This window comes from Myotis nattereri (genome assembly GCF_964212035.1).
Source record: "Myotis nattereri genome assembly, chromosome: 15".
Classification (NCBI taxonomy): Eukaryota; Metazoa; Chordata; class Mammalia; order Chiroptera; family Vespertilionidae; genus Myotis; species Myotis nattereri.
Window position 1 is genome coordinate 6,664,472 of NC_138090.1, and position 13,592 is coordinate 6,678,063.

Below are 13,592 nucleotides of genomic sequence, written 5' to 3' on the forward strand. Positions count from 1 at the left end.
TATGGGTGTAATGGGCCAGTCCCCTGCTGCTTGGCAGGACAGACTCTTGAGTGAGACAGGCCATTACCTGGCCACCTGCGGCTCTAGGGAACCCTGAGAAGGGTGCATCTGGAAACCCTCGTGGTCCTCAACCTTCTGGCCCTTTACATACAGTTCCTCATGTTGTGACCCAACCATAACACTATTTTCGTTGCTACTTCATCACTGTGATGTTGCTACTGTGATGAATTGTCATGTAAATATCTGATATGCAGGATGGTCTTAGGCGACCCCTGTGAAAGGGTCGTTCGACCGCCAAAGGGGTCGCGACCCACAGGTTGAGAACCTCTGCCCTAGAGGGTCTTGGGTGGAGAGTCCTGTGGCTCATACTCCAGAGCTCCCCACGCGCACGGGGCAGGCTGGAAGCAGCCGTTCCTGAAGCCACATTCTTGTGTAGCTTCTCTCTCCACCCTTTTCTGCCTCCCTTACTCCTCAGTAAGTCACTTTTATAGACACTTGTCTTGGGCTCTGCTTCTAGAAGCCTCACCCAGAGCATCCCCATTCCACAGATGAGGCCACTGAGGTGCCAAGAGATGAAGTAACCTGATCAAAGTCCCACAGCGGTAACTGGGAGAGACTCAAACCCAGGGCCCTGGGGCCAAGGTGTTTGCTCTGATCCAGAATCAGATGCCGCCCCTGCCCTCGTGGTGCCCCCAGCCCGCTGAGGGGGAAGCTGCCCGCCGAGAGGGAATGGCCGCGCAGAGTGGCAAGACCTGGCGTGGAGGGAAGGAGAGAGCGGTAAGGAGGGCAGCCCAGTGGCGGGCCTGGCTTGGTAGGGAAGGCAGCCAGGAAGGCCTCCCTGAGAAGGGAGAAGGGGCGGGGTCTGGAGGGAGATGGAGGGGTTTGCAAGGTGGGAAGAAAGGGAAGGGCACTCGAGGTAGAGGCAGAGGATGTGCAAGGTGGGGTGTTGGGAAAGAGGCCGGGAGGTGGGGCTGTGAGTGTTGTCAGGGTGTGTGCGGGCCAGGGGGGGCCTGGAACCAGAGGGCAGGGACCAATCTGACATGCGACCTTTGAGCCTTTCTTGGACACCTGCTTGTGGAAGTCATAGGACATGGCACGACTTGCCCTTGGAAGCTGAGAGGAGGTTGAGAGAGAGAAAAGGCGAGACCAGAGTGGAGTCTGAGAGATAACTCGGGCCAGACGTGTGTGTATGTGTGCGTGCATATATGCATGTGTTCTTGCATGTGCATGTGTGCTTGCATGCATGCATGTGTGCGGGGTGCGCATAGGCATGTGTGTGGACTGGAGGTGGGGCTCTCCAGCAGAAGGGAGCAGCCAGCACCAACGCCCTGGGGCTGCAGTGAGGGAACTGGCCCCCTCCTCTATCCTCTACCTGCAAGGACTTCTGGGATAGCAGGAAGGAGGCTCCAGGAGCATAGCCATGGGGGCAGTGGAGGGGGTTGTCTGCTGTCAACTTGAAGCCCGGGTGAGTGACACTCCCATAGAGACCCCTCAGTGAGACCGGCAGCCCGACCAGGCCTCCAGGCCCGCCCCTGCCCTCTGCCCTCTGCAGCCTGGACCTGGGGTGGCAAGACCACTGGCCTGCAGATCCGCACGCTGGGCTCCCTGTGGGTGTGGCTGAGTGACCCTGGGCCTCTCCTGAGCCCCTGTCTGAGCACCCACGGATGCACTGGTGATTGTTAGAGGTAACCCTTGGTACCGAAGGCCAGGGGACCCTGTGCTGAAATGCAAAGATTAAGGCTTGAGGTTTATTAGGTTTTATTTTCTTTGTTCCGTCGGCAGCAGCTCTGCACTCTTGTTTTTTCATAAAAAGGTATACATTTGAGTAAGACGAACCTCCACATTCACGTGTAAATCAGAAACTGCTGGCCACGGGTGGGGAAAGTGATAGAAGCACAGCGACCGGAGATGTTTTTCTTATTCTTTGAAGAATACCCCGACCCAAATAACTACGAACACGGGAGATGAGCATGACAACCAGTAAAGGGAAGGCAATAGACATATGCGATTTTAAAATGAATTTGATCAGATAACACATGCATACAGTACGACATTCTAAAGCTTTGCCCAGCCGGTGTGGCTCAGTGGTTGAGTGTCAACCTATGAACCAGGAGGCCACGGTTTAATTCCCGGTCAGGGCCCATGCCCAGGTTTCTGGATTGATCCCCAGTGTGAAGCGTGCAGGAGCCAGCAGATCCACGACTCTCTCTCATCACAGATGTTTCTATCTCTCCCTCTCCCTTCCTGTCTGAAATCAATAATATATATATATATATTTAAAAAATAATAAAAGCTTCCCCTTCCCAGGGATAATTGCTTTTATGTTTCTTTCAGAAATCATCATGTATTTAGAAACACACACTGTTATTTTTTTTCTTACACAAATGCAGCTTACACTAGACGGTGATGGCGAACCTTTTGAGCTGGGCGTGCCAGCATTTTGAAAAACCCTAGCTAAACTCTGGTGCCGTGTCACATGTAGAAATTTTTTGATATTTGCAACCATAGTAAAACAAAGATTTATATTTTTGATATTTATTGCATATATTTAAATGCCATTTAACAAAGAAAAATCAACCAAAAAAATGAGTTCGCGTGTCATAGGTTCGCCATCAGTGCCCTAGACCCTGTTCTGCCCTGGTTCTTTTTTTACAAAATATATTATATCTTGGGCATCGATCCACATCATTCCACTTAGTTCTGCCGCTTGCTTTTCGCGGGCTGCGTAGGCTTTCAGTGTATAAATGCTCCACAATTGATGGCCATTTAGGTAGGTTTTTTCCAGTCTTTTCCTACTATAACTAAGGCCACAGTAAATATACTTGAGCATTCGTGACTATGCGAATTACGAAAATACCCATGGGCTAAATACCTGGGCATGGAATTGCTAGGTGTGGTTATGTGTTGGGAGGTACAGGTTGTATCTGTTTACACTCCTACAGCAATGCCTCAAAATGCCAGTTCATTCCCAACCTTGCCATGGAGCATCCTTGCCAGCCCACGGGCTGGAAAATCCGATACCTTCTTTAGTTTGAATGTGTGTTCCCTGTGAGGTTGGACACCTTTTCACATTTTGAAGAGCGATTTGGATTTCCTTTTTGGTAAACGGTTCGTGCTCTTTGCCCACTTTTCTATCAGGTGGTTACTTTTTTCCTTATTGATTTGTAGTGCGTCTTGAGATATTAAAACATTACGCCTTTGTGACGTAACTAGCAGATGTTATTTTCCAGCCTGTCGTCTGTCTTTTCACTTTGTGTGTGGTGTTCTTTGTCACTGCGACAATGCTGATTTATATCTGGTCGGTTTCATGCGGTTTTTCTTTGTGATCTCGGAGTTCTGTGTCATGCCTGGCTAGGTCCTCTCTACTCTGCATTATTTTTAAGACTTTTCCGCATGTCCTTTTTCAGCATTTAAAAAATTTTTAACTTTTCAGTTGTGAAATATAATTCAGGAAACATGCAAAGAAAATGAAAGATACAGCTTTATGAATTGTTGCAAAGTGATTATCTATATTCTCGTAATACTTTCATGGTTTAACTTTTTACATTATATCTGGCCCCCATCTAAACTTTATTTTGGTATACTTTGAGAGACAAAAATCCCTCTTTATTAAAAAAGAATATATTTTTAAATGTTCATGGAATAGAATATTTTTATTTATTTCAGAGAGGAAGGGAAAGGAAGAGAGAGATAGAAACATCAATGAGGAGAGAGAATCATGAATCGGCTGCCTTCTGCACACCCCCCACTAGGGATTGTGCCCAGCTGGGAACTGGACCATGATCTCCTGGTTCATTGGCTGAAGCTCAACCACTGAGCCACACCAGTCGGGTGGACCCAGAAACATTTTAAATGCATATGAGGCAATCCCAGAGTAGTAGTTGTGAGAATTAAAACAGAAGGTCTAACTAAAGGCACACGCCGGGCACTTAGCAAATATTCATTACGTGTGTTCAACTTGTGTGACCTCAGTTCTAGTGAAAATGTAGGTTTGTCCCTGGGACACACATAAAAACGTTAAACTAAAAAGTAGAATAAAATATATCCTCAAGATGTAGAAATTACTTTTTTATTGGAATTTTCAGACTCTGTCTGTCCTACTTGATGCAGATATTTATCCTCATTTGTTGCCTTCCAAAGTCCGTTTTAGGTATTATTCGAGTTGTGTGGGAACTTCCATTTCTCTTGGGCATTGCTGGTGATTTCTGTGCTTACTCATCATTGTGGATTTCTCTTCCTCACATATTGAGGAAATGTCTCTTCTAGTTTTTACTGTAAATATATATATGAAATTGATTTCAGAGAGGAAGGGAGAGGGAGAGAGAGATGGAACCACACTGGGGAACCAGCCTGCAACCCAGGCATGTGTCCTGACTGGGAATCTAACCATGACCTCCTGGTTCATAGGTCAGTGTTCAACTGCTGAGTCATGTCAGCCAGGCCATATATATATATATATATATATATATATATATATATATATATATTTAAATCAAAACACACCTTTTAAAAAGCTCAAATGGTATAAAGTGGTCCAAGAGTATGGTATAAAGGGCTCTCCTTGGCCTGTGTCCCCCAGGCCCCTCCCTAGATAATCCTGTCATGCTTCTCTCGTAGCCCTAGAGCTGGTCTCTGTATGCAAGGACACATACACACACCACACACATTTAAAACATACACGTGTGCAGCTTTTGAAATTTGAATTTACTTACTAATATACGTTGGGGCTTGATGTTTTTGTGGCTCACCCCTGTTGATGAATAATATTCCATTGTGTAGATCTACTGAAACGGAGGGTCCTTATGACTTGCATTAAATTTATTTTTATTTATTTATTTATTTATTTATTTTAATGACCTCTTTTTTTTGTTTCTTAATCCTCACCCAAGGATATTTTCCATTGATTTTTAGAGAGAGTGGAAGGGAGAGGGAGAGACACAGAGAGAGAAACATCTGTGTGAGAGAGACACATTGATTGGCTGCCTCCCACACACATCCCGACCAGGGCCAGGGATCGAGCCTACAACCGAGGTGCGTGCCCTTGACCAGAATCGAACCCGGGACCCTTCAGTCTGGGGGCTGACGCTCTATCCACTGAGCCCAACCAGCCAGGGCTTAAATTTCGTTTTAAATCCTACCTGTAGAAATAGAGCGCTCCCTCTCTCTCTTCACAGACCTAGCCTTTCCCCCAGATAATCAGCAGCCCCGGAGGCAGGAGAAGACAGAGTCCGGACCTGAGTCGTGGGCAGGCTAAAGGTCATGTCTTGTCCTAAATTATGTTCTAGCCTCGGAGCCCTAAGGTGGAGTGGGCCCCTGCGGGACACTGGAAGAGACGTCAGCAGGGTGCCGTGCCTCCAGTTGGACACGCCGCTTGCGAAGCTAATTGGACCCTGCTCGGATGTTGTCTGAAGCTGACCACTGGGTATGTTGGTTCTGGGGCCTCTTGGGAGGGACTCTGGTGCAGGCCAAGGTCAGACAATGCCTGTGACTGGCCCTGGACAACCTGTTTGGGGCCACAGAGCGATCCACGGTGTGCGGTGCCTCTGCTGGGCCTGGGTGTGTGTGGGAAGGAACCAAGCTGTGCACCAAGGCCAGCTTTTACCAGCCGGGTCCCGGGGGAGCTCAGCAAATGTCGCCGGGGACACCACGTCTAGCTGGGTGCTTGCGCACCTTTGTGGCGGGGCAGGGTCTCAGGGAGTCATCAGGGGGAGGCCGGGAGGGTTTATCAGGCCCAAGCAGACCAAGATTTGGCCGTGTGAAGGGAGGGCTCTGCACCAGTGGGGTGTGCGAGGGAAAAGGGCCCCGTCCTAGAGCCACACAAGTCAGTCTGTCCCAAAGTCTGCCAGGAGCCCAGGCTCAGCAGGGCGGGCCACTGGGAGTCAGGAGAAGGGGAGGTGCCAGTCAGTCTTGGGGGAATGTGGGCATGTGCCCCATCTTCCACTCCAGAGCCACACAACTCAGTTGCCCAGGATCCTGCCCAAACCTCAGCCGGGCAGAGCCCCCAAGACTCCAGAGGGGGCGGGCTGTGGGGAGTCAGAGTGTAGGGCTAGCGGATCTCCCGAGACGGGTAGGTAAGCAAGGCTTTCTCTCCACTCACTCTTGCCTCTCTCCATTTCTTCTGCTAGAATTTGACAGTTTTGTTTAAAGAAATGTCATTAGTGCCCCCAGTACCTCTTTTCTTTCTTTTTTTCCCATTGATTTTTAGAGAGAGTGGAAGGGAGGGGGAGAGACAGGGAGAAACATCTACGTGAGAGAGACACATTGACCGGCTGTCTCCTGCACATGCCCTGACTGGGGCCGGAGATCGAGTCTGCAACCGAGGTAGGTGCCCTTGACTGGAATGGAACCCTCCAGTCGGAGGGCTGACGCTCTAACCACTGAGCAACTGGCTATCATTTTTTTTTTCTCCTTATTTCTAACCGCAGTACTGACCTCTGTTAAATGGAACATGCCCCGTTTATGTGGCTTTATCTAAAGTCCTGGGACTTTGTAGTTACCTTCCTCACGTTTCTTATATAGACGATCAGTGCACAGACTGGTCCTTCTCCTTTCTTTGTCGTCCACCTACTTTTCCACCATCTTTTCTCTTGTCCATTCCACCTTGTCAGGCAAAATCCCTACAGCTGTATTCGGTACACATTTGTGCCAGGACGTGAGTGACCGATGCCTCTGGGTTTTCTTATTGAATAGAATATTAACTCTCAGTTGTTTAGAACTGCTTCCAGTTTGGCTCAGTGGATAGAGCATTGGCCTCGGGACCAAAGGGTCCCAGGTATGATTCTGGTCAAGGACACGTACCTTGGTTTCAGGCTCCTCCCAGACCCGGTTCCTGGTTGGGCCTCGTGCAGGAGGCAATCAACTGATGTGTTTCTCTCTGTCTTTCCCTCTCTCTTCCACTCTCTCTAAAAATCAATGGAAAAATATCCCTGGATGAGGATTAAAAAATAATAATAAATAAAACTACTTGCTGATGTAATGAGAAAGAGATAGCAAATCCTGACCTTTCTGGAATTTTATTGGGAAAGGCAGCTGGCATCCGTGGTGAGGATTATTCCATTTTCCTCCCAACAAGTGGCCTGTAGTGAGTCGGCCGTGTTTGAAGGGCTCACTGTGACACCCCGAGTCACTGTAAGGTGGATGTCCGAGTTGGGGTCACCTCCTCTGGGCCAGGTGTGGCAGGAGGTGACCCCGGGAGGTGAGCAGTGCTAGTCCAGGGACAAGAAGAGCAGGGTCTGTGCCCGAAGGTGAGGGGACTGTTTCAGGTCAGACGAAGGGCAGGGCTAAGGGCTGGTGCCTTCTCCACAGCATTCCCCTTGCATTCTGGGATGCTGTGGACAGCACCCTGTCTCCTCTCTCCTTAGAGGCCTGCCCTATGGAAACAACCAGCAAATCCAGCTCAAGGCACAGGACTCGGCCCAGGTACCCATGAGACTGTCTCCACGGACACCCTAGAGCATCTATGATGAACCAGGAAGCCAAGTAAGTCATCTTTCCCCTTTTCCTCTCTGTTCCTCCCGTTCACTCCTTCACTCCCCCACCCGCTGCCAGGACTGCTCCCTACCCAGATTGGCCCCACTGGGCCTGTCCCCAATACAACAAACCTACACTTAGCCACCATTCATGAGAGTGAACATCAATGGACACAAAATCAGCAAGGGCCTAAGATAGCATCTACTCTGCCTATTTTATAGATGGCCTAACTGAGGCCCAGAGAGGGAAGGGACTTGCTGAAGGTCGGTTGTGAGTGTGTATCAGCCAGGATGGGCTTGTTTATGCTGCATAACAAACAGCCTACAAAGTCCCAGTGTCTTATGAGAACAAACGTTTATTTCCTCCTCGTTCTTGTTGTGAATCAACTGGGACCTTTGTCCACATTGCCCTCTTTCCTGGGCCCGGTCTAAAACAGCTGCCACGACCTGGAGTACTGCCAGCCCCTGTGGGCTTCCACCTCATGACCCAATATGGCTGCCCAAGGCTCAGTCATCACATCATCATTCCAGCCACAGGAAGCAGCAAAGAAGGATACACAACACTTCCACCTACGTCCCATTGGCCAACACTTAATTACATGGCTGCATCTAACTGCAAGGGAGGCTGGAAATAGAGCCTGTTCCAGATGACCAGGGAATCTTCAGGGGTTCTGGGACTGAGGAAGAAGGGGAGGACAAATTTTGGGGGACAAGTGCTTAACTCAGACAGAGAGCATCACAAAGGGGTCCATGGGAACATATGAATAAAGCATTCCCAGGACACCATCTACAGGGAATGAACTAGGCCATTTCAGAGCCAGGACACAGGCACAGTTGGCTTCCCCCCAGCTGCCTTATCCCTTTGCTCACCTATCTCCCAGTTCACCTGTCCCCCCAGCTCACCTGGCCCCCAGCTCATCTGTCCTCAAGCTCACCTGCTCCCCAGCTCACCTGGCCCTAGCTCACCTGCACCCCCAGCTCATCTATCCCCCCAGCTCACCTGTCCCCACAGCTCACCTGTCCCCCAGCTCACCTGTCCCCACAGCTCACCTGTCCCCCAGCTCACTTGTTCCCCAGCTCACCTGCCTACCCTGTCCCTGCAGGGCCAGCTCCTCATGGACCCCATTAGCTTCCGGCTGGGCACCAAGAACCAGTGGGGTCGGCTCGTGAGTCTGCTCAGCAATGACCCAGAATGGCTGAGTGCCAAGGTGAAGTTCTTCCTCCCCAACATAGACCTGGGCTCCAGGAACAAGGACCCAGACCCCACACAGAGGGTCCTCCTACAACTCAGGGAGCTGCACACCCAAGGCCTGGCCACCTGGCAGGCCTTCATCCACTGTGTGTGCATGGAGCTGGAGGTGCCCCTGGAGCTGGAGGTGCAGCTGCTGAGCACGTGGGGCCATGGAGACGGTAAGGGCGTGCACGAGGGGTGCAGAGGGGCCCGGGGAAGACGCTGCCCCACTTGAGTCACACAATTGACTCAAGCCAGGAACACGATTCCTTGTTTCTGGACACTTCCTAGAGCAAATTCCCTACTGCCTCCACATCAGCTGGGGACCTTCCACCTCATACCATCCCAGTTGTCCAGGGAGGCGGGATGCCAGGAGAGAAAGAATAGGTGACTCCTTGCAGCCAGGAAATGCCAAATAGCCCATAATGCCCCAGAGCGTGCTTCTTGCAACGAGGTCAGAAGCAGGCGCAGGGAGAGCCCTCTGAGCTGTACTGCTGGTTGCAGATTGAACCTGTTCAGGTCCGGGGGCATTTCTCGGGCACCTTCTGCTTTTACAGCGCCGTGGGGAGATGGGGAGGACTCACGCCATGCCTCCACCACAAGGCAGCGTGCAGGAAATGCAGGGGGCTCACCGTGTGCACAAACACATGCACACGCGTGCATGCATGCATACACACATGTGCACACACATACCCGGCCGCGCCCAAACCTACATATACACCCACATTTCTGTCTCCGGCTGCCTTCTCGGCTCATCACCAAGCTGTGCCCTCCACAGATCGCTGAGTGTAAACTTGATTTCTCCCTCGCTGGGGACTCACCCTTTGGGGTGATCCCTGAGGCAGACATCAGAGCTGGTCCCAGCACATCCCATGTGTATTATACTCTCCCCCCTCTCTCTCAGGGTTTCCCGGTCCTTCGGAAACGGGTGCAGAAAGCCAACCTGAACCTCTGCTCCACCTCGGTGAGGCCTGGGGTTGGGGAGCAGGAGGGGGGGTGGTGAGCATGTTCGGTTCCCACGTCAAACCCAGAGGAGGCTGCTGGCAAGTCCCAGCCATTTCCCATAAACCATCCTCCTCTGCCCCTGATGCACCTGCACATGCCCCCCGCCCCTTTCCAAGCTGGATGCCTTTTATTTGTTTTTCTTGCCTCCTTGCTCTGGGTAGCAGTTCCAGGACTGTGTTGAATAGAGTTGGTGAAAGCGGGCATCCTTGTCTTGCTCCTGATCTTAGAGGAAAAGCTTTCGGTCTTTCACCACAGAGTATGATGTCCACAGTGGGCTCGGAACCTTTATTTCTATAGATGTGTGGACTCTTTACTTAGAGGTGTGCATGGCAGAAACATCAAGCTCTGACAGGAAACATCCAACCCATCATCCCAGCTCCCCCACAAAGCCAGACTGTTTGTCCTGGTCCCTGGTCCCTCCTGGCCCTTCTCACTGAGCTGCCTTCACTCAAACCCTGAGTGTGGGCCCACTTGTCTGCCTGCCTCCTCTTTGTGGAGCGGAGCGCCCCACAGTAGTGGGTACCTACCTCCTTGGCCCCGAAACCTCACCCCTTACGCTTTCCTTCATTCTTTCCAGGCCTCAAGCGCCCTCGTCAGAGCTGCGGGTCCTCACCCCGCCGGAAGCAGTTCAGGAGGCAGCAGCTTGGTGGGTGCCAAGGCGGGGAGGGACCTGAACACAGGGATTGGATGGCACTGGGGCCAGGACACAGATCCTGGACTCGGTCCCCTGCCGATGAGCCTCCAGGGGCTTCGTGGCTCTTGTAGTCCAAGCTTCCACGAAAGAAGGATCGAAGGTCCTGGGTGGGCAGAGGGGAGGGTGGCGTCTGGCCAGGAGGGGCCTCCCCAACAGGCCGCCCGGGGGGCTCCTCCGGAGATGGCTCAGCTGAAGGAGCTGGAGCAACCCAGCAGGTTGCAGCTTTATCATTTAGCTACTTCCAGGGACACCCTATGTCCTCAGGGCTGAGGGGCCCCAGGGAAGTGACCATCGTAACCTCAGGCCTGGGCCCTCATTGGCCAGTTTAGAGGTAAACAGGATACCAGGGAGAACTCCCCAAAAGCAGAAGCCCTGAGGCACACGGGGAGGAGACATGGGGGTGCTGAGGACTGGCCAAGGGGCTAGAAGAGACCGAACTTCCCTTGTTTTCCACCAGGTGTGCAGAAGAGTCCTTGTTCCCCACCAGCTGGGAGACCCAATGGGATATAACATAGACTGCTACCTCAGGTCCCCCAGCCAGGGCTCTCGCTGGCCCCCAACAGTGGCCCCAGTCCCTTCTCTGGTTCCACCCCAGATTTCCCAATAACTCAGCAATTCTAACGTCAGTACCTGGCCCCGTGGGGGGCCCAGTTCCCACAGTTCTGATTGGTCAGTGCTGGACCTACAGGTCGTTAGCACCGCCCTCCCCCCCTGCCCTGGGCATTACAGAACTGAAATGGTGGGGAGGGGCACAGAGTTCTCAGATATTGCAGGAAGAGGTTGTTCTGATCAGAAGTTGCAAAAAGAAGAAGTTGCAAAGGAAGTGCCCTCTCCCCTTTCCCTATCTTATTGAAAACTACGCCACCCATGCCGTTGCCAAACACAGAGCCATGATCCCCGCTTCGCACCTGGTTAAACAGCTGCCAGAGTCTGCTTCGGCAGAAGCAGTTCCTTCTAGGGATTTGGGTGGCACAAGAGCCCCTGGGTGCTCCTGCGGCCCCCCGCCCCCTCCCACATAACACAGCTGGGGCTGTAGGATCCCAGCAGCCAATACTGGGATGAGGTTGGGGGCGAGGGGAGGTCTCAGCCTCATGCCATCTCCCTGCCCCCAGCAGAACTGGCCAAGAGGTACCTACAGCAGCTGAGGACCTCGGCCCAGCAGCGCTATGGCGGCGAGCTCCCGGGGCCAGGGCAGCCCCTCACCTTCCACCAGGCCTACGTCCCCCCAATCCTGCAGTGGAGCCGGGCCACAGCACCCTTCAGCACTCAGGAGGGGGCCGTGCCGGGGAGCCCCAGGGCTGAGGATGGTGCTGACGTGAGCCTCCAGGACCTCTTCGGCCCCAGGGCGGACAAGGGCCCGAGGGTGATGGTGCTCCTGGGGAAGGCGGGCATGGGCAAGACCACGCTGACCCGCTGGCTCTGCCAGAAGTGGGCCGACGGCCAGCTGGACCGCTTCCAGGCCCTGTTCCTGTTTGAGTTCCGCCAGCTCAACCTGCTGGCGGAGGCCCTGACGCTGCCCCAGCTCCTGTTCGACCTGTACCTGCGCCCCGAGGAGGGCCCCGACGCCGTCCTCCAGTACCTGGAGAGGAACGCCAAGGGGGTCCTGCTCATCTTCGACGGGCTGGAGGAGGCCCTCCACCCCCATCCCAGCGGGGAGACCGCGGGCCCCGAGGCACCAGGCCCAGCCCTCGTCCTCTTCTCTGGCCTGTGCCGAGGGACCCTCCTGCCTGGCTGCAGGGTCATGGCCACCTCCCGGCCAGGGAAGCTGCCAGACTGCCTGCCCACCGAGGCAGCCACCATCCACCTGTGGGGCTTCGACGGGCCGCGGGTGGAGGAGTACGTGGGCCGCTTCTTCAGCAACCAGCCGGCCCGGGAGGCGGCCCTGGCGGAGCTGCGGGCAAACAGACACCTCCGGGGCATGTGCGCGGCGCCCGCCCTGTGCCGGATCGCCTGCCTCTGCCTCCGCCATCTGCTCCCGGACCTCTCTCCGGGCCAGTCTGCGGCCCTCCTGCCCACCGTGACTCAGAACTACGTGCAGATGGTGCTCGCCCTCAGCCCCCGCGGGTACCGGGCTGCTGAGTCCCTGAGGGGCCTCGGGGAGGTGGCCCTGAGGGGCCTGGAGACGGGGAAGGTGATCTTCTCTGCAGGAGACATCCCTCCTGCCATGATGGCCTTCGGGGCTGCCCTGGGCCTGCTGACCTCCTTCTGCGTCTGCACAGGCCCCAGGCAGCAGGAGCCGGGCTATGCCTTCACCCACCTCAGCCTGCAGGAGTTTCTGGCTGCCCTGCATCTGATGGCCAGTCCCGAGGTGGACAAAGACACGCTCGCCCGCCACGTCACCCTCAATTCTCGCTGGCTGCTGCGGACCAAAGCCAGACTGGGCCTCTGGGACCACCTCCCCATCTTCCTGGCGGGTCTGGCATCCTCTGCCTGCTGTCCCTTCCTCTGCCACCTGGCAGAGCGGGGTGAGGCGTGGGTGGGTGCCAAGCAGGCCGCAGTCATACAGGCGCTGAAGAAGTTGGCCACGCGCAGGCTCACGGGGCCCAAGGTGGTAGAGCTGTGTCGCTGTGTGGGCGAGACACGGGAGCCGGAGCTGGCCAGCCTCATGGCCCGAAGCCTCCCCTGCCAGCTGCCCTTCCACAACTTCCCGCTGACCTACGCCGACCTGGCTGCCCTGACCAACGTCCTGGGGCACAGGGAGGCCCCCATCCACCTGGATTTCGAGGGCTGCCCGCTGGAACCCCGCTGCCCTGAGGCCCTGGCAGCCTGTGGGCGGGTGGAGAGTCTCAGGTGAGGAAGGGTAGTGCAGGGACCTGGACTTTGGGGCGAGTGGAGGTAACCCACCTGGCAGACCCGCTGCGGGAGACTGGGTAGGACTCGTGGGTACCAGGGAGGACGGGCCCTTCCTGTCCCTTAGCCTGTGACGCAGTCAGGGGCACCGTGCCTCACCAGGACGTCTGGGGTCCATTGGGTCTCCTCTTGTCGTGGGATCTGGATTGTCAGTCTGCCTCTCTCAGCCATGGGCTGGAGCCGCTGATCCGGGCTGTGCTGCTCGAGGCTCTTTGACTTCAGTGTTATTTAACCTCTCAGCCTGAGTTTCCTCATCCCTCAAGTGAATCAGTAATAAAACCGACCTCATAGGGTTGTTGTGAGGTGAGATAAGGCATGAGAAACACTCAGCACAGCTCCTGGC

The 13,592-nt window shown here is 54.1% G+C and overlaps 1 protein-coding gene across 1 annotated transcript in view; it reads left to right on the forward strand.

Moving 5' to 3' along the window:
- The first annotated feature begins 7,441 nt into the window (after nt 1-7,441).
- The window catches only part of NLRC5 (NLR family CARD domain containing 5), a 940,085-nt gene continuing 933,934 nt past the window's right edge, over nt 7,442-13,592 (forward strand). The window contains exons 1-5 of the mRNA XM_081108345.1: nt 7,442-7,479; nt 8,573-8,879; nt 9,605-9,664; nt 10,283-10,351; nt 11,515-13,189. Of these exons, the coding sequence (XP_080964471.1) occupies nt 8,585-8,879; nt 9,605-9,664; nt 10,283-10,351; nt 11,515-13,189 (2,099 nt within the window). The 5' untranslated portion in view covers nt 7,442-7,479; nt 8,573-8,584. The remainder of the gene's footprint in view (nt 7,480-8,572; nt 8,880-9,604; nt 9,665-10,282; nt 10,352-11,514; nt 13,190-13,592) is intronic.